Below are 19,192 nucleotides of genomic sequence, written 5' to 3' on the forward strand. Positions count from 1 at the left end.
CAGATCCTACGACTTATTTACGATATCGTAAAGACACCTCAACGACATGGACATAGGATGTCGTAAAGTTGTCGTAAAGATGTCGTAACGATGTCGTTAAGACGTCGCCAAACTTTGTGCCCACTGGGTTTCCACTTCAAAAGAATTCTTTTCTTTGAAATTTGTGAATTATCACAAATTTGATGGCCAACTGTCCCGAAAGCTTAGGCAAGCTGTAATAAAAGTCTAACGTTTAGACTGTTTGACTGGTTTTCAAGTTTCAACTTTAAAAGAATCAGAATCTACTCTGCGCTTTTGCGAAAAATCATAATAAAAAAAAATATCAAAAAATATGATTTTTGACCATCCCGCTTTGCATAAATTAAGTGAAGAGCATCAAGAAGATCCTAACAGATCGCTTTTCCCAATCGAATGGATAGTCACTCTCAGAAGAAGAAATTCTCTCTTTCTCTCTCTTTTCCCCTTTCGCCTCAACAGCAAAGGTTTGATCTTCCTTCCTCCCTCTCTCCTCTCCGCTCGCACAACTCTCTCGTATCTTTCTCTCTTTCTGTTATGAAAGTGCTGGCAGGAGTATACGGCAGTACAACAAAACCGTGACTTTTATTTATATCTGGCCGACTTAACGCGTAATAGAGAAGAAGATGTTGTCAGCAGTCAGTGATCGCGTACGTTGGTCGTTGCCACCGGCGCGGTTTACATTTTTTTTTCCTCTCATTTTTATCGTCACTCTTGCTCGATCGCTCTCCCCGGTCTCAGTTTTTCGCGCGAGAGTAGAAACTAGAAAGCGAACAAGGTCCGCGGGCGCGGAGAGAAAAATCGCGAGTCAGGTGGAGTCAAGAAAGAAGATTCAGGTCCGATTCCCGGCTGGCGTGCCTACCTGCCTACCTGGGTCATCAGCGGACATCGGACATGATACCAAAGGTGTCTTGTGCATTCGTGGAATCTGCGATGTGTTTTTGAGAATCAAGAAGTTTCCCTACATTCCACACGTATTAGGTTGCACCTGATAACTCGACTTACTGCATCTTCTGCTGACACACACATTTCTCAAGCATTACGTGCAGAAAAGAATCCAAGCTAAATCTGACAAGCGATTAGATGTACAATATTTATATTTTTTCCCATACACGTATTTATTAGGATGGTCCCAAAAAGCTATCCAATTTTTTTCTATTCCATTTTGATGCACTGACAGTCCAAGTTTGTTATAATCCAAAAAAGGTCGATTTTTGTTGTTGAAAGAGATTGATATGTAGTGGTTTGGCCCACTTTACCCCGTACCCTAACCGACTTTACCCCGTACTCTAGCAAACTAAACTGCATAGGTTTGACCGACTTGACCCCGTAGCCTGACCGACCTTGTCCCCTAACCTAGCCGCCTTTACCCCGCCGTCTTTATCACACACCCTAGACAACTTTAACCCTTAGCTCAGACAACTTTACCCCTAACCTTAGCCAACTTTACCCCGTACCCTATACAATTTTTTTCATAACTAAGATGGCTTTACTAGTGCTCAGTCATTTTTACCCCGTAGCCTAACCGGCTTTATCCCGTATCCTAACCGAATTTACCCCACAGCCTAATAGAATTTGTCGCTATCTTAGACAAAATTACCTAATATCCAGGACTTTATTATCCCTTCTCCTAGTCAACTTTACACTGTGTCTAACTAAATTTACCCCCACCCTTGGAATACTTTGAAATTCTTTAATATCCGTGTAAATAACTTACAATGCTTAAAAATTATTTGAAATTCTATGGACATTTTTGAAATATTACGAGATCCCTTAAAATCTTTCAAGCAACTTTAAAAACCCATGAAATAATCGGAATCCCTTACCCCTTAGACTAACTGACCTCATCCCGTACCCTAGCTAACTTTACCCCCTATCCTAGTCGACCTTATCCCGTACCCTATACTTTAACCCGTACCCAAGACAAATTTATCCCATAGCCTAGCCATCTTGACCTCTTCCTGACCGACTTTACCCCAAGAATCTAGCAAAATTTACGCTGTACTCTAGAAGGCCTATTTTCGTACCCTAGACTTGACCAAGTAACTTAGATGATTTTACCTTATATCCTAGCTGTCTACTTTAAACACTGGCCGGCTTTACCCCATACCCTAGCCAACTTTACCCTATGCCCTAGCCAACTTTACCCTATATCCTAGCCAACTTTACACCGTGTCCTAGCCGACCTTACCCTGTACTCTAGGGTTTACCCTGTGCATTAGACGACTTTACCCCATACCCTATCTATCTTCACCCCGTACCCAGACGGCCTTTATCTCATGCCGTGTCCGAATTTCCTGCTACCCTAGCCAATTTTACCTTGCTTCCAAGTCAAATTTTCGTTGATAAACTTGTTATTTTCTTAAAATGTTTGAAAATAATTAAAACACTTTTGCCCTTACCAACTCTAGCTAAGTTCACCCCACGCTCTAGCCTACCTTATTCCGTAACCTAGCCAACTTTACCCTGCGCCCTGGCCACTCTTGCCCCTCTACTAATTTTTAACTCCTTCAAAAGCTCTCGAAATATAAAAACTTCCATTAAAATCACTTGTTATTCTATAAAATAAGTGGAAATCTCTTAAAATATTTAAAACTCGATTAAAAACCTTAAAATTCCGTAAAATTTTTTTCTAAATTTTACGAAATCCCTATCAAATTTATTAAAGTCTAGAAAATTTGTGGGAATCTTTCTTAATCTCTTGCAATCCCTTAAAATCCTTTATCGTATTCGGAGCAACCCTAGTCAACTTTACCGCGTGCCTTAGCTAACTTTACCCCGTATTCTAGCCGATCTTATGCGATGCCCTAGAAAAATTTACCCCGTATCTTAACCTACTTTACTCCGTACCTTAGATGGGTCTACCCTTACCTTAGCCATCTTTACCCCGTAACCCAAGCCTAGACAAATTTACCTCGTACCTGAGACCAATTTACCCCGTACCCTAATCAACTTTGCCCCATGCCCTAGTCACCTTAACCCTGTGCCCTGGAAAGTAGCGATTTTTTCTGAAATTTTTAACTGGTTTTCGACTTCTGAATTAGATCGAGGGAGCAATTAATTAAAATTTACAAAAATAGTTATTTAAACATTTTATTATTATATATGACAATATTATCTGGAGAGAATTCTAGAAATTTGAGGTTCTTTTTGAAATTCCCAACCTTTTTTCAACTGTTCACTTTTAGTGAAATAATAGTAAAAATTAAGAAAAATAATGTTTTTAAAAATTCATCATGGTTTATAACTATCTTCTGTTAGAGAATTGTTGTTTAAATAGACGAATTAAAAAAGCAGCTAAATTTCCAACCCAAAATTATTATTTTTTAATAAAATAGTTCCATTTGAAAATTAAATTAGATTTTTAATCAAATACTGAAATTTTTTACCAAAAAAGATCAACTTTCAACCGAGAAGTTCAATTTTCAACAAAATAATTTCATTTTTAGAAACTAGTTTAATTAAAAACCAGACAGTTTTATTTTCAATTTCGAAGATGAATTCTCAAATAAAAAAGACGAATCTTATGCCAAGAAGATTACTTTTCTACCAAGGAAAATCGAATTTCAACAAAAGACATGAATTTATAAAAAATAGTTTAATTTCAACTTTAAACAAAAATTTCGAGAAAAAATGGAAAAGATATATTTTCAATAAAAATGTAATTTTCCACAAAAATAAACTGAATTTTCAATAAAATATACCAATTTTCAAATAAAGAGATGACTTTTTAACTAAAATTATAAATCTGAAAAAACCAAAAAAAGTAATTCTTATAAAGACAAATTTTCAACCAAAAAAAGACTTTTTGAAACAACAGTTTAACTTTCTTCTAAAAAAAACGTTCTAACAAAATAGTTTGATGTTTTACCAAAGAAATGAATGCTTAGCTAAAATCGTGAATCTTTACCCATAAAAAAAATTTAGCACACAAAAATCAATTTTCATTCCAGATGTTTAATTTTATAAACAAAAAGAAAAATGTTAAACAAATAAAAAAATTTTAATCTAGAGCGACGAAAAACTTCATCCAATTTTCAGTCAAAAGATGAATTTTTGATAAAACAATTCAATGCTCAACAAAAAAGATAATTTTCAACCAAATAGTTGCATTTCTATCGAAGAAAGAGAAATTTCGACAATGAAAATTAGTTTTCTACCAAAAAATATGATTGTTTAACTAAAAACTATCAATTTTTAACCAAAAATAGAAAAGTTGCACTTTCAGTTTAAAAAATTAATTCTTAAACAAAATTTTAACAAATGAAATCTTTAACAAAAAATTATTTTTTAACAAAATGATTTGACCTTGAATCAAGCAATTAATTTTTTTTAATTCTCAACAAATAATGTTTCAGAAGATATATGATAAAGAAGATTTCAATTTTTAATAAAAAAACTCTGAATTCAATAGAAAAGAAGAATATTCAAACTAAATAGATAAATTCTCAACCAAAGAATATTAATTTTCAACCAAACAGTTGCGTTTTTAACAAAAAAGGTTAAATTTGTACCAAAAGACATGAATTTATAAACCGGTAAGACGCAAGTAAAAAAAATAGTTAAATTTTAAATTCGAAAAAAGAAACTTTTAACAATAAATTCTTTTATAAATAGAATAGAACAAGTTAAATACAAAATTGTCTAAATGAAAATTTATTATCCATGGTAGTTTTTTTCCTGCTTTCCTGATTTTTTCTTATTTTCTGCTTTTCTGATTTTTTCTTATTTCCTGTTTTCCTCATTTTTCCTAATTTCCAGATTTTCCCTGACCTACGATCACCCTGAAAAGATGAATATCACAAATGGTATTTATTTCCAATCACTCAATCCATGTCCTCAATATTTGCGAATGCCTAAAATGTCAATAGAGTAAATAAGGTTGAAAGTGGTCAAAGAAACGTGACACTAAGCGATGGGCTATTGTTTAGTCAGGCCATAAGAGACCATTGTTTAAATTATTTTATAGAGTCTATTGTTTTACGAGACAGGCATTCACAATGCATAGTCATAATGTCTCTATCTAAGGATTTCTAATCGAAGTGCAAGAATGTCTTCCTTGCCGTATAAAATATAAATGGGTATAAAATACTCAACGATAATATTCGCTACAATTAACCATCTTTAATAGTGTTGGGTGAGTTACTTTTTTTGTGTAACTAGTTTGAGTTACGTTACTTAGAAAAAAAAAGCAATTGCAGCGATTTGCAATTGCTCTAAAGACTCCTCTTCGATATCCCCACTACTGCCACTCTGACTAATGCATGTATATATACTCTCTATATCTCTCTACACTTTACTGTGCGATCTCCTCTAAGTTCATAATGATTCCTTATGTAAAATTTCGAATGAAATCCATCCAAGTTTCACATCAATCCTGTGGCCCCACTGCCACACCCTATTTTTTCACTTTCCTAATTTTATTATTTCAAAATGAAAATAACTAAGATTATAATAGGTCAATTGTTAACAATACAAAAGAGTTTAATTTCAAACCGGAAAGTTAATTTCCAACGAAATAGTTGATCTTTTAAACAAAATATTTCAATTTTGCACTCCCCAAGAAAAACCAATTTAAAACAAACTAATTAAATTTTAATCCAAAGAGATGGATTTTTAACCCAAATTAGGAATCTTTAACCAAACAACTGAATTTTGAACACAGTCGATCAACTTTAAATAATGTCCACATGAATTTTCAAACCAAAAAGACAAATTTTCTACAAAACCGTTGCATTTTCAAAGAGAAAATATTAATTTTAACCATAAAAGCTTATTTCCAACCAAATAAAATTGTTGAATTATTAACAAAATGCATGAATTTTCAACCAAAACAGATGAATTGTGAGTGAAAAATATAATAGTTGATATTATTTTAACCAAAAAAGATTTGGAGTGAAATCAAACATAGTTGAACTCAACAACCAAGAATTTCGACATAATAATTGAATTATTTTTAACAAAAATAAATTAGATTTTTTTTACCAAAAGAGAACAATTCTGACACTAAAAAACAAATCTTAAAACAAGGAAGGAAAATAAATTCCATAGAATTGTAACGGGGGTTTACGGTGTTCACTCAGGCGTGACAAAAAAGAGAGAGAATCTGCTTAGTAATTTTAAATGAAACTCCATTACTTTGATTAAAAATTTATTTATTTAGTTGAAATTTTTTTTGCTTTTTTACCGAAAGTTAAACTGTTCCATTTTTTGGTTAAAAACTAATCTTTTTTAGTTAAAAATTGATGTGTTTTGTAAAAAATTCTTGTTTTTTTTTGTAAAAAATTAATTTTCTTAGTTTCATCATTTTAGTAAAAAATTTATCAGATTGGTTGAAAATTTAACTAATTTCTTAAAAATTCAATACTTTTGCTGGAACTTCCTTTTGCTACTAAAAATGTTGTTTTTTTCTTTTTCTCTTGATAATTGATCTTTTTTAGTTTAAAACCTAAGAATTTCGCGAAAAAACCAACTATTATGTTCAAAATTCATTTCTTTTACATCGAAAATTTTATTTTTTCAACTGAAAATGTAACCATATTCCATTTCTGGTTGAATATTTATATTATTTAATTGTTAATTCATGTATTCTGTAGAAAATTAGCCTTTTTGGCCCGATTTAACAATTTTGTAAAGAAAAAGTCATCCTTTTTTATTTTAATTAAAACAACTTAGTTGAAAATTAGGTTTTTGCTAGGAAATGTAATTTCTTGTTCAAAATTCACATTTTGGGGTACAAATTTGCCCATTTTTTACTTGAAAATGCAACAATTTAGTTGACATTTTTTTCTCACTTGACTGAAAAATCTTTTGTTCTTGGAAATTCTTAATTTCGCTTTGAAAATTCACCTCTTAATTTATTAGAAAATTAAACGATTTTTTTTTTAAATTAGTCGTTTTTTAAATGTTGAAATTAACTTTTTTAATTGAAGATGTAAGTATATTGAATTTTTGGTTGAATATTGACATTTTTTAGTAGAAAACTCATGTATTCTGTAAGAATTTCCTGTTTTTGGCTTTATCATTTAACAATTTTGTAAAAAGTGTTTCTTTCGGTTTAAAATTTAACTATTCGGAAATAATATACAAGAAACACCAAGTAACTTCAAAGTAACTAAAATTAAGGTTTCAAATTACTGCAAATATCGTAACTAAGTGACGTTGAAAGTTATTTCTGAAAATAGTAACAAAGTTACAAGTAACGTAACTTTTCGGGATTCTCGTTACTTGTGACAATTTATTAGCCGACGCTTATTTGCGTAAACAAGACGTACGAAGAAGTTATTCAATTAAAAATCACTTAATTTTATAAATATTAAGTTAACTGCATATGAAAAACATAGTTTTTACTATTCTCACGTCAACACTTGACAGTTTAATATCACAAAACACTGCAATGGGATTCCCATGCTTGATCCGATCATGTTCTAATGATAGTTCTTTTCGTTTCGAAACGATCACACTCTCACTATCTCTGCTTAACCGTAGTATAACATTTGTGATTAAAATACATTAACATTAATAAAGATAAGCTCATTCTGTGACTACAAAAACCGTTCACTAAGTTGCGTTACAAGTTAGAAGAATCGTAACTCGTTATAAAATCGGTACAAAAATCGTAACTAAGTTGCGTTACAAGTTACTTTCTAAAAAAGTCGAAAAGTTACCCTAAAAGTTACAATTATCGTAACTTTTCAGAAACTCACTTACTTGTGACAAGTTACTAGCTGATGCTCACTTGCTTAACCCATTCGAAGACAGCAGTAACCAACAACACATAACTATTTTCACCAAAACACCACACGTCAACACTTCAAGTTGGAAAGCACGCACTTCTGCGTAATCGCATATAATGCGCATTGAGCAGTTTCAGAATCAGACATATAAAGAAGTTATTTAAAAGAAAATTACTTCCTTTTCTAAATATTAGATAAAATCTCAACGAAAAATACAGTTTTCACTATTCTCACGTCAACACTTGACAGTTTTACATTACAACCCACTGTAGTGAGATTTCTATGCTTGATCCAATCGCGTTTCAGTGACAGTTCTTTTCGTTTCGAAACGATCACACTCTCTCTATATCTCCTTAACCGTAGCATAACATTTTTGCTTGAAATAAATTAATTTTGTCTGCTCTATTTTATTAACATTGCTTCAATAAATTCGAGGTACTACTTTGGGATAAACATTCGCGTGTCAGGTGGCACTATCGTCAAGGTCAAAAACAAGCTCATTCTGTTACTAAAAAAATCGTAATTAAGTTGCGTTACAAGTTACTTTCTAAAAAAGTCGAAAAGTTACCATAAAAGTTACAAGTATCGTAACTTTTCAGAAACTCACTTACTTGTGTCAAGTTACTAGCCGATGCTCACTTGCTTAACCCATTCGAAGACAGCAGTAACCAACAACACATAACTATTTTCACCAAAACACCAGACGTCAACACTTCAAGTTGCGAAGCACGCACTTCTGCGTAATCGCAAATAATGCGCATTGAGCAGTTTCAGAACCAGGCATATAAATAAGTTATTTAAAAGAAAATCACTTCCTTTTATGAATATTAGATAAAATGCCCACGAAAAATACAGTTTTCACTATTCTCACCTCAACACTTGATAGTTTTACATTATAACCTACTGTAGTGGGATTCCTATGCTTAATCGCGTGTCAGACGGCGCTATCGTAAAGGGAAAAAACAAGCTCATTCTGTTATTACAACAATCGTAACTAAGTTACGTTAGAAGTTACTTTTTTAACTAGTAACAAAAGTACCCTAAAAGTTGCAAGTAACGTAACATTTAACTTACTTCGTTACTTGTAAGTAGTTACTACCTAACTCTCAATATGTAATGCCTACAGTAAATAAAAAAAAAGAATATATGTATCAGATAATGAAATTTACAACAACCAATTACATTATCGTCGGAACTAATCAATAAGCAATAAATAAATAACATTTGAGAAATCGGAAAACTGGTTCCATCAAAAACAGGTTTTGATGTTTCACACCTTGCGAGAAGTCCATAAAACTCTAAAAAAGCATATTTACGAGAAGTCAAAGATGTGCTAGATTGTTCGATACTGACCCTCGAGTGAAAAGTGCAATAAGAAATATGCTTTCTTTTCCATCCCGATTCCGGAGCAATAAATTTTTTACTGACGCCAGGAACAATAAGATTTCTTTCGGATTTTACTCGGAAGTCCTCTCATTAAATCTTAATCAGTGATAATTCCAATAAAAAAACCATTCCTAAGGATTTCAACTGATATATCAGTCCTTTTTTAATTTCATTTATTGAAATAGTAAAATACTTTTTAACAGTCTTAATGAAGCAAAACAAAAACATTTTTTCAACTGTGTCGATAACATTTTTCACTAACTAAAATACTCTAAAAAAGAGGAGAAATAAGATGATTTTTCTGGGAAATAATGGTATAAATTTTATTCAATAAAATTTGTGTTGTTACTATATTGAAAGAAATTTAAAAAGCTTCACATTTTTAACTTAAATTACGAAAAAAAATTAATAAAATAGTCCAGATTTCAACAAATTAGTAGAATTCTCAATAAAAAGGATTAATGTTTTAGCAAAAATACGATTTTTCAAATGAATACATGAATTTTTGACTTTTGTTTAATATTTAACTCTTTTGTTGTAGAACTGTCTCTCCGGTTTAAAAATGGTAGAAAATTCAACTATTTGTCGAAAATTTAATTTTTTGTTTAAAATTAACTTTTTTGTTGAAAATTAATATTTTCAGTATGAAAATAAACAAATTTGCTAATAATTAATATTTTCCGCATGAAAATTGAACTATTTGGTTCAAAGTTAACTGTTTTATAAAAAAATTAATATTTTTGGTATGAAAATTCAAGTATTTTGTTGAAAATTAATTTTTCGTTAAAAATTTGTTTCTCTGGTTTTAAAATTGTAGAAAATTTAACTATTTGATTCAGAATTAACTTTTTTGTTGAAAATCAGCATGAAAATTCAACTATTTGGTTGAAAATTATCTATTTTGTTGGAAATTTAACTCTTTTCTTGAAAAATCCTGTATTTTGTTAAAAATTTAACTATTTTGGTCGAAAGTTCTAATTTGATTTAAAATTAATTTTATAAACTTCTTTGTTAGAAATTTAATTTTTTTTTGTTAAGTATTAGACTTTTTGTTTTAAAAATGGTATAAAATTTAACTATTTGGTTAAAAATAATGTCTTTTTTTTGTTGAAAATTAATATTTTTGGTATTAAAATTCAACTATATGTTTGAAAACTACCTTTTATGTTAGATATTTAAATCTTTTGTCGAGAATTCCTCTTTCTTTTGAAAATGGTACAAAATTGAACCATTTGTTTAAACACTAACTTTTTTATTGATAATTAATATTTTCGATATGAAAATTTGACGACTTGGTAAAAAATTAAACCATTTGGTTCAAAAATTCAATCATTTGCTTAAAAAATGAACTATTTTCTTGGAAATGTAACTCTTTTGTTGAAAAATCATTTATTTGGTTAAAAATTCAACTGTTTTTTATGTAGTCCTAATTTGATTGAAAATTTGACTATTTTGTCGAAAATTAACCTTTTTGTTGAAAATTAATATTTTTAGTATCAAAATTCAACTATCTGGTTGGAAATTAACTTTCATGTTAGTAATTTAACTCTCTTGTTTAAAATTCGGCTTTTGGTTTGGAAAATGGTCTTAAATTCAATTACTTGATTAACAATGAACTTTTTTGTTAAAAATTAAGATTTTCGATTCAAATTTTTCGGCTAAAAACACACATGTTTGGTTACTAAGAAATCTTAGCTTGCCGCCATGGAAATCTTAAGGGAATTCTTGGAGAAAATCTTGGAAATATCTCTGCAACCTAGCGTTCGTGACAAATCTTGAAAATCTTTGCCTAAGTGAGGGCAGAAAGCCGCGGAGTTTAGCCGAGTCTGTAGAATCATAAACCTCGAAACTCTCGGCAATCTCGAGTAAAATCGGAAATTTTGTAACGCCTGGCAATCTCCAGCAGAATCGGAAATCTCGGAACTCCCGGCAATCTCGAGCAGAATCGTAAACTTCGAAACTCTCGACAATCTTGAATAAAGTAAAAAATCTCGTAACTACCGACAATCTCCAGCAGAGTCGGAAATCCCGGAACTACCGGAAATCTCGAGCAGAGTCGAAAATCTCGGAACTCCCGGCAATCTCGAGTAGAGTCGGAAATTTTGTAACTCCTGGCAATCTCCAGCAGACTCGCAAATCTCGAAACTCTCGGCAATCTCGAGTAGAGTCGGAAATTTTGTAACTCCTGTCAATCTCCAGCAGAATCGGAAATCTCGGAACTCCCGGCAATCTCGAGCAGAATCGTAAACTTCGAAACTCTCGACAATCTTGAATAAAGTAAAAAATCTCGTAACTACCGACAATCTCCAGCAGAGTCGGAAATCCCGGAACTACCGGAAATCTCGAGCAGAGTCGAAAATCTCGGAACCCCCGGCAATCTCGAGTAGAGTCGGAAATTTTGTAACTCCTGGCAATCTCCAGCAGACTCGCAAATCTCGAGTAGAGTCGGAAATTTTGTAACTCCTGTCAATCTCCAGCAGAATCGGAAATCTCGGAACTACCGGCAATCTCGAACAAAGTCGGAAATCTCGGAGCTCCCGGCAATCTCGAGCAGAGTCGGAAATCTCGGAACTCCCGGCAATCTCGAGCAGAATCTCGTAACCACCGGCAATCTCTAGCAGAGTCGGAAATCCCCGAACTACCGGCAATCTCGAACATAGTCGAAAATCTCGGAACTCCCGGCAATTTCGAGCAGAATCGTAAACCTCGAAACTCTCGACAATCTCGAGTAGATCCAAAAATTTTTAACTACCGGCAATCTCGAGCAGAGTCGGAAATCTCGGAACTCCCGGCAATCTCAAACAAAGTCGGAAATTTTGGAACTCCCGAATTCGCAACGAAATCTGGGACGTCTGTATAAGGATTATATACAGTCTAATTAGTTACTCAAAAAAGAAACTTACCGAACACGATACAGAAATTAGTATAACTTAACTGAAAATTAGTTACATTGGAATAATTATTATTGAAATTTAAAGAGCTTTGCTGCTCTTTCCAGCGGGCGCTTCGAGGCACGGGCGAGGGTACATAAAATAAGTAAACTGTAAAGGAAGAGATTACAGCAACGCCTCGTCCATTAGTATGTAATATATTGCTGATAATCTTATATACTGCTGCACGGAAATAAAACTGTCATCTCGAAAGTTGGCCTACTATCTCCGGCACGATAGCCAACTCTCCTTATCTTTTGCAAGTTGAGGTTCAGGCCTTTTATCACGTAAGTGTAACAAAGTTAAGAAGCGCGACATTTCGTTTCGAAAGCCCGACATATAATCCTCTATCAATTTAATCTTCTGTGCCTGACCCTGTTATTCTACGGAATGGGAATAACGAATTTATAAAGAGAATATCGCACAAACCTATCTTGCACTTTGTTACACATTCTCATCTCACTACCTTATCATCTCAAGCATTCTGAGTTGAGTTCAACCACTCAAATTCAAAACAAAATTTCAAGCCATTTTCCGGTTTTTCCGATTTAAGGTTACATTTTTCGTCGTATGAATCAATATGGGCCCATGGCTCAAAACTGACATAGGAACCATAATCAGCATATGAGCCAAAATTGACATGGGAACCCAATTCGACATAGGGTGCAAAATTGAGATAGGGCCAAATTTGATACAGAGCACAAAACTGATATAGGACCCAAAATTGATGAGTGTTCAAAATTTGAAATAAGGCCCAACATATGTGAAGTATCCAAAATTAAGATATGGCCCAAGACTTAAATAGGGGCCAAAATCAACATAGGAGCTGAAATTAATATAAGGCCCAAAATTGACAAAGGTCCCAAAATTGACATCGTGTTCAAATTTGATATAAGGTTCAAAATTTATATGAAGCCAACAATTGACATTGGACCCAAAATTTTAAAAAAAGTCCCATATTCTGCATAGAGTCCCAAATTGACATAGGCTCCAAAATTAATGTATAACCTAACATTGATATATGTCCCAAAATTTAAGTAGAGGCTAAAATTTATATAGGGCCTAAAACTGACAATGACTGAAAATAAATAAATGGCCCAAAATTGCCATGCTCTAAATTTGTCATAGGGCCCAAAATGCATAGTGCCCAAAATTAAGTTAGAGCTCAAAATTCACATAGATCCCAAAATTGTCATAGATCCCAAATTCGACATAGGTCCCAAAATTGACATAGTGTCCAAATTCGATATAGCCTCCATAGGGCGCAAAATCAAAATAGGATCCAAAATCGGCATGGGCCTGGACTTTGGAATAGAGCCAAACATTTATATAAGGCCCGAAACGTCTATAGAACCAAAAATGTACATGGGGCCCAAAATTAAAATAGGTCACAAATTCGAAATATGGCCCAAAATGAAGGTAGGATTCATAATTAAGCTAGGCCTCGAAATTGATATAGGTCTAAAAATTGACATATTGTCCAAATTCTATATAGGGTCCAAAATTTACATAGGGCCCAAAATTCACATAGAACCCGAAATTGACGTAGGTCGCAAATTTGACATAGGGCCCAAAATTAAAATAGGGCCTGAAACTTATATAGATACCAAAATTGACATAGGGCTCGAAACTTATATAGGGCCCAAAACAGACATTGGGCCCAAAAAAATGTACTTTTTTCTGAGTTTCTTAACTTTTTGTCCACTTTTCACTTAGTACAGTGATAATTAATGCGAAAAAAAATAGTTGTTCTATCAATTTGTTATTGTTAATGACTATCTTCTCTTTTATAAGTGCTAGAAAGATGCCTTTTTGTAAAATATTTAAATTTACTTTGCCTTTTTAGTTATAAACAAATGATAAATGAACATTATAGAGAATCATATTTAAAACAATCTTTAAATTTAAAACTATTTTGTGAATATATTTTTCTGAAATAAAGCTGGAATTCGAAATATTCTTCTAATTTTCTGCATGAATCCCAGGGATCCAGAGGAATCAAAAATCAAAAAAATAAAATTCATGAGTTTCATACAAAATAGGTGAATATTTAACAAAAATGGAATAGCTACATTTTCAAAATTAAAAAATTAGTTTTTACATAAGAAACTAATTTCTAAGAAAATAGTTAATTTTTAAAATAAACAGTTTCATTTTCTACCATATGGTTGAATTTTCAAATCAAATCAATAAATTTTTTACAAAACGGTTGAATCTTCAAACCAAAATTATGAATTGTGAACAAAAAAGTTAATTTACTCCCAAATAGTTACATTTTTAACTTCAACAATCAACCTACAATGATGAATATTTTTCAGAAACCAAATTAATGTTATTTTTATTCAACAAAAAATGACTTTTTAACAAAATAGTTTAATTGTCAAAACAGTAATTTAATTTGTAACCAGATTGGCGATCTTCCAACATATGAAGATTTTAAATAAAAAATATTAAACTTCAACTAAAAACAGTTGTGTTTTCGATCAAATAATTTTCTTTTTTGGAAGATAGTTTAATATTCAGCAGCAAAGAAATAAATTTTCTATTTGAAGGACGTATATTCTGCTCATAGACGAATTTATAAATAAAAAATTAATTTAACTTTTCAGCAAAAAAAATGGTTTTTAAAAAATTACTTAAATTTTCAACAAAAACAAACAATTCAGTTTTAACCAAACAGTTAAGATTTCAATCAAATAGTGAAATTTTCTACCAAAAAAGATGAATTTTAACCAAAGAGTGGAATTTTCTTTCAAAAAGGCGACTTTTCAACAAAATAAATGAATTTTCAAACAAATCATTAACTTTTTAAATAAAAATGATCAACTTTAAAAAAAAAATGGAAAAGTTAGATTTTCAGAAAAATTTTGATTTACACCCGAAATCCACATTATTTGTGACAAAATATTAAGATTTTCAACAAAAATAATAAATCTGCATTTAAAAAAATTAATTTTGAACCAAAGAAAGACAAAGTTTTAACCAAAAAGACGCATTTTCTAGAAAACAGTAGAATTTTCGACACCAAATATTAATTTTCTAGTAAAAGGACGTACTCAAAACAAAACTAATGAATCTTCAACCAAAGAAAAATTAATTTTCAGCAAATAAAAATGTTTAAGTAATGAGCGAAAAAAATTTTCATCTAAATTTAAGCCCCGAGACAAATTTTCGACAAGGCAGTTGAATTTTTAACATAAAAAAATAGGATTTTCAACAAAACAGCTGAATTTTAAAACAAAAAAGGGGACATTTTTAACCAGAAGATTAGTGTTCTACCTTTACACATGAGTGTTAAAATAAAAAATATAGATCTTAAAAAAATTTTAATTCTAAAAACAGAAACAAAGAAACAGAAAAACAGAAAAAAAGTAATCAAACAAAAATGGAATAGGTTGAAAAATTAATGTCAAACACAAAAAAAATGAATTTTCAACCAAAATGATGAATTTTCAACGAAAAAATAATTTTTGTAACAACACAGTTCAACCAAAGATTTACATTTTCAACCAAAAAGTGCACTTTATTAATTAAGTAAATTAATTCTATACAAAAAATATATCAACAAACCACATGATTTTTCAACTAAAAAAAGATTCATGTCCAACCAAAAATTAAATAGATTAATTTTTAGTAAAAAAAAATCATCTTTTTCTAAAATCTTTTTTTTTCTGCCAAAAAGATGAATGTTCAACTAAAATGAAGACTCTTCAACAACAAAATATTTTTGGAGAACAGTGTTAAACCAAAGAGTTATCGTTTCTACCAAAAGATTGATCTTTTTACCACGAAGATTAATTTTATACAAAAAATATAAATTATTAACAAAATACATGATTTTCTAACTAAAAAAGATAAATTTTTAAGTTTTAACCATATAGTTAAATTTTCAACTAAAAAAGAGACATTTTAAAATAAAAATAGAATAATTTAATTTTCGTAAAAATATTGATTTCAAAGCAAAAGGTTTTTCTTTAACAACAATTTAAACTTTATGCAAAAAGTTTTTTTAACAACATAGTTACATTTCTAACAAAATGGTTAAATTTTGTAACTACATATTTAAATTATCGACCTGCAAGAACAAATTTTCAACCGAATAGTTAAATTTTAAAAATATAAATAATGAGCCATAAAGTTGTATTCATTACCAAATAGTTGATTTTTTAATAAACTAATTCAATTTTTTCTGAATTTATGAATTTTCGAAAAAAAATCTTCAACAAAGAAGGTCAACTTTCAGCCTAGAAGTTGAATTTTCAGTCCAAAAATATTAATTACAACAAAAAAATTAAATCTTCAACCAATAAAATGAATGTTTAAAAAAGTAGTGCAAATTTTAAGCAAGTTGTTTAATTTTCAACTAAATTTTTTTAAATGATTTATTTTCAACCAAAGATAAAATGGTTAAATTTGCAATTCAAAAAATTATTTTTCATAACAAATAATAAAACGAAAAAAAAAACGAATTTTGAAGAAAATAATTAAATTTTCAAACAAATAATAATAGCCAATAGTAAAGTTTTAGAGTACAGAGTGGATCATTTTTTAATCCTTTTAAAGGGGAAAATTAACATTTTTTAAACAAAATATTCGCTTCTAGTCTATTGGTTACCTTAAAAATGGAAAGTGGAATTTAAAAAGCAAAAACATAATAGTATTTTTTGAAAAAATCTACATCCAAATATAGTGATAATACAAAAATTATCTCTTTATGCAAATAAGGGGCAAATACGGTTCACTCTCTAAGTGAATAGAGCCGCTCATTTTCCCTCACTATTTTTTTTTCTTCAATTGAAGGCAATGCAATAAATATGACCATGAAGAGAAAATGTTCCAGTTTATCAACAGTTTCACAGTGAATCATATTTCCATTTCTTTTCGCTTTTTCTCTGCAATAACACAATACTGGATAGTTTTCTCCTCTTATAATTTTCTTTAAACGCAATCTTCTGGTATTTTCAATAATACAACGAAATAATTTGGAAACCCATTATCAAATGGTCCTATTGCAGTTTGAAAAAAGATAAACAATTTCCTTAAAATAAAAAGAAAAAAAGAGGAAAGAAAAATGAGAAGGCATACAACCAAGTCCCCTTCATCCTCTTTTTTATTTTTTTATTATCAAATCACAATAAAAAAACATTTGTAAAAAATATTCGCCAATGTTTCGGCACTCATTCAGCAATCCTAATCAAGGCAAAAAAATTTTGAGCAGGTAGGAACAGCAACGAAACCATGCTGCTCTCTCAGGTATCAGGGAGAGAGCATCGTGGATTCATTGCTGTTCTTATCTGCTCAAAGTTTTTTTTACCTTGAACAAAAAAACTGAAGAGGATTTGTTGGATTTGGTCTAATTTTTCTCTTCTTTTTTTATTTTTGTCAAAATAAAAGGAATTGGTTTCTTTTCTTTATTAGGAAAATATTGATCTTTTTTCAAATTCCGATAGGAACATTTCAGGGATCATCCATAAATTTTATGTTTTCAGTTGAAAATTCAACGTTTTAGTTGAGAATTCTGAAGTTTGGTTAAAAGATTGTTTTTTCTTATTGGTAGAAAATTAATATTTTTGTTTAAAAAATAATCTTTTTGGTTAAAAATTTGACAACTAGGTTTTAAAGTAGAACAATTCTGTTAAAAAACTATTTTTTTTTTGTAGAAGACTAAAAATTCAACTTTTTGTTTGAGAATTCTGGAATTTTATTTAAAATTTGTCTTTTTTGGTAGGAAATTGTTCTCTTTGTTTAAAAATTCATAAATTTTTAGTCAAACCTTCAGCTTTTTGGTTGAGAACTTTTCAATTTTATATAAAATTGGTCTTAAATTTATTCTTTCGTTCAAAAATCCTCCTTTTTTTTGGTGGAAAATTTAACTGTTTGGTTTAGAATTTTGTTAAAAGTTCGCCTTTTTTGTAGTAAATTCATTTTTTTTAAATAATCTTTTGTAAATGAAAGTTCAACTTTTCGGTAAAGAATTCTTAAATTTAGTTTAGAAAGCGTTTATCGGGAGAAAATTAATGTTTTTGTTTAGAAATTGATCTTTTTATTTAAAAATTTAAAAAATAGGTTTCAGTTTTGAACTAATTTCTTAAAAATAAAAAATAAAATTTCCTAAAATTCAACTTTTAGGTTGAGAATTCCTGAATTTTATTGAAAATTGGTCTCTTCTGGTAGAAAACTAGTCCTTTTGTATAAAAATCATTCTTTTTCAGTTAAAAAATTCAACTTTTTGGTTCAGAACTTCGTAATTTTGTTAAAAAATGGTTGTTTTTGTTTTACAACATTAATCTTTTTGTTATAAAATTCATCTTTTTTATTTTAAAATTAAACTTTTCGTTGATAATTCTTGAATTGTGTTAAAAGTGCATCTCTTTTGGAGTAAATTAATATTTTTAAATTGAAAATTCAACTTTTTGTTTGAGAATTCATCATTTTATGTGAAAATTTAACTTTCTGGTTGAAAAATCTTGAATTTTGTTAAAAATTCAGTTATTTCGGTAGATAATTAATCTTTTTGTTTAAAAATTCATCTTTTTTACTTAAAAATTAAACTTTTTGGTAGATAATTGTTGAATTTTGTTAGAAATTCGTCTTTTTGATAATAAATTAATCTTCTTATTTAAAAATTTTACTTTTTTAGTTGAAACTTAAACTTTTTGTTTAAGAACTATTTAATTTGGTTAAAATAACGTCTTTTTTGTTAGTAAATTCATGTTTTTTTTTTAAATTATTTTTTTGGTTAAAAATTTAACTACTAGGCTTTAAAGTTGAACAGCTTTCTTAAAAATTAAAAAAATAACAATTTTCGTTTTCAAAATTTCAACTTATTGTTTGAGAATTCTTGAATTTTATTGAAAATTCATCTTTTTTGGTAGCAAAATGAATCTTTTTGTTTCCAAAATCATCTTTTCTGGTTGAAAATTAAATTTTTATTTGAGATCTCTGAAATTTTATTTAAAAATTGCCTTTTCCGGAGTAAATTAATCTTTCTGTTTAAAAATCTATCTTTTTCGTAACAAATTTAACTACTAGACTTTAAAGTTGAACTACTTTCTTATAAATTGAAAAAATGATTTCTTTCTTTTTTACAAATTCAACTATTTATTTAAAAATTTATCCTTTTAA

The 19,192-nt window shown here is 29.9% G+C and overlaps 1 protein-coding gene across 1 annotated transcript in view; it reads left to right on the plus strand.

Moving 5' to 3' along the window:
• Positions 1-890: 890 nt before the first annotated feature.
• The window catches only part of LOC117175246 (putative zinc metalloproteinase C607.06c), an 82,349-nt gene continuing 64,047 nt past the window's right edge, over positions 891-19,192 (plus strand). Inside the window, exon 1 of the mRNA XM_033364932.1 lies at positions 891-921. Within this exon, the coding sequence (XP_033220823.1) occupies positions 910-921 (12 nt within the window). The 5' untranslated portion in view covers positions 891-909. The remainder of the gene's footprint in view (positions 922-19,192) is intronic.

The sequence above is a fragment of the Belonocnema kinseyi genome, chromosome 6 (genome assembly GCF_010883055.1).
Source record: "Belonocnema kinseyi isolate 2016_QV_RU_SX_M_011 chromosome 6, B_treatae_v1, whole genome shotgun sequence".
In the NCBI taxonomy this organism is placed as follows: Eukaryota; Metazoa; Arthropoda; class Insecta; order Hymenoptera; family Cynipidae; genus Belonocnema; species Belonocnema kinseyi.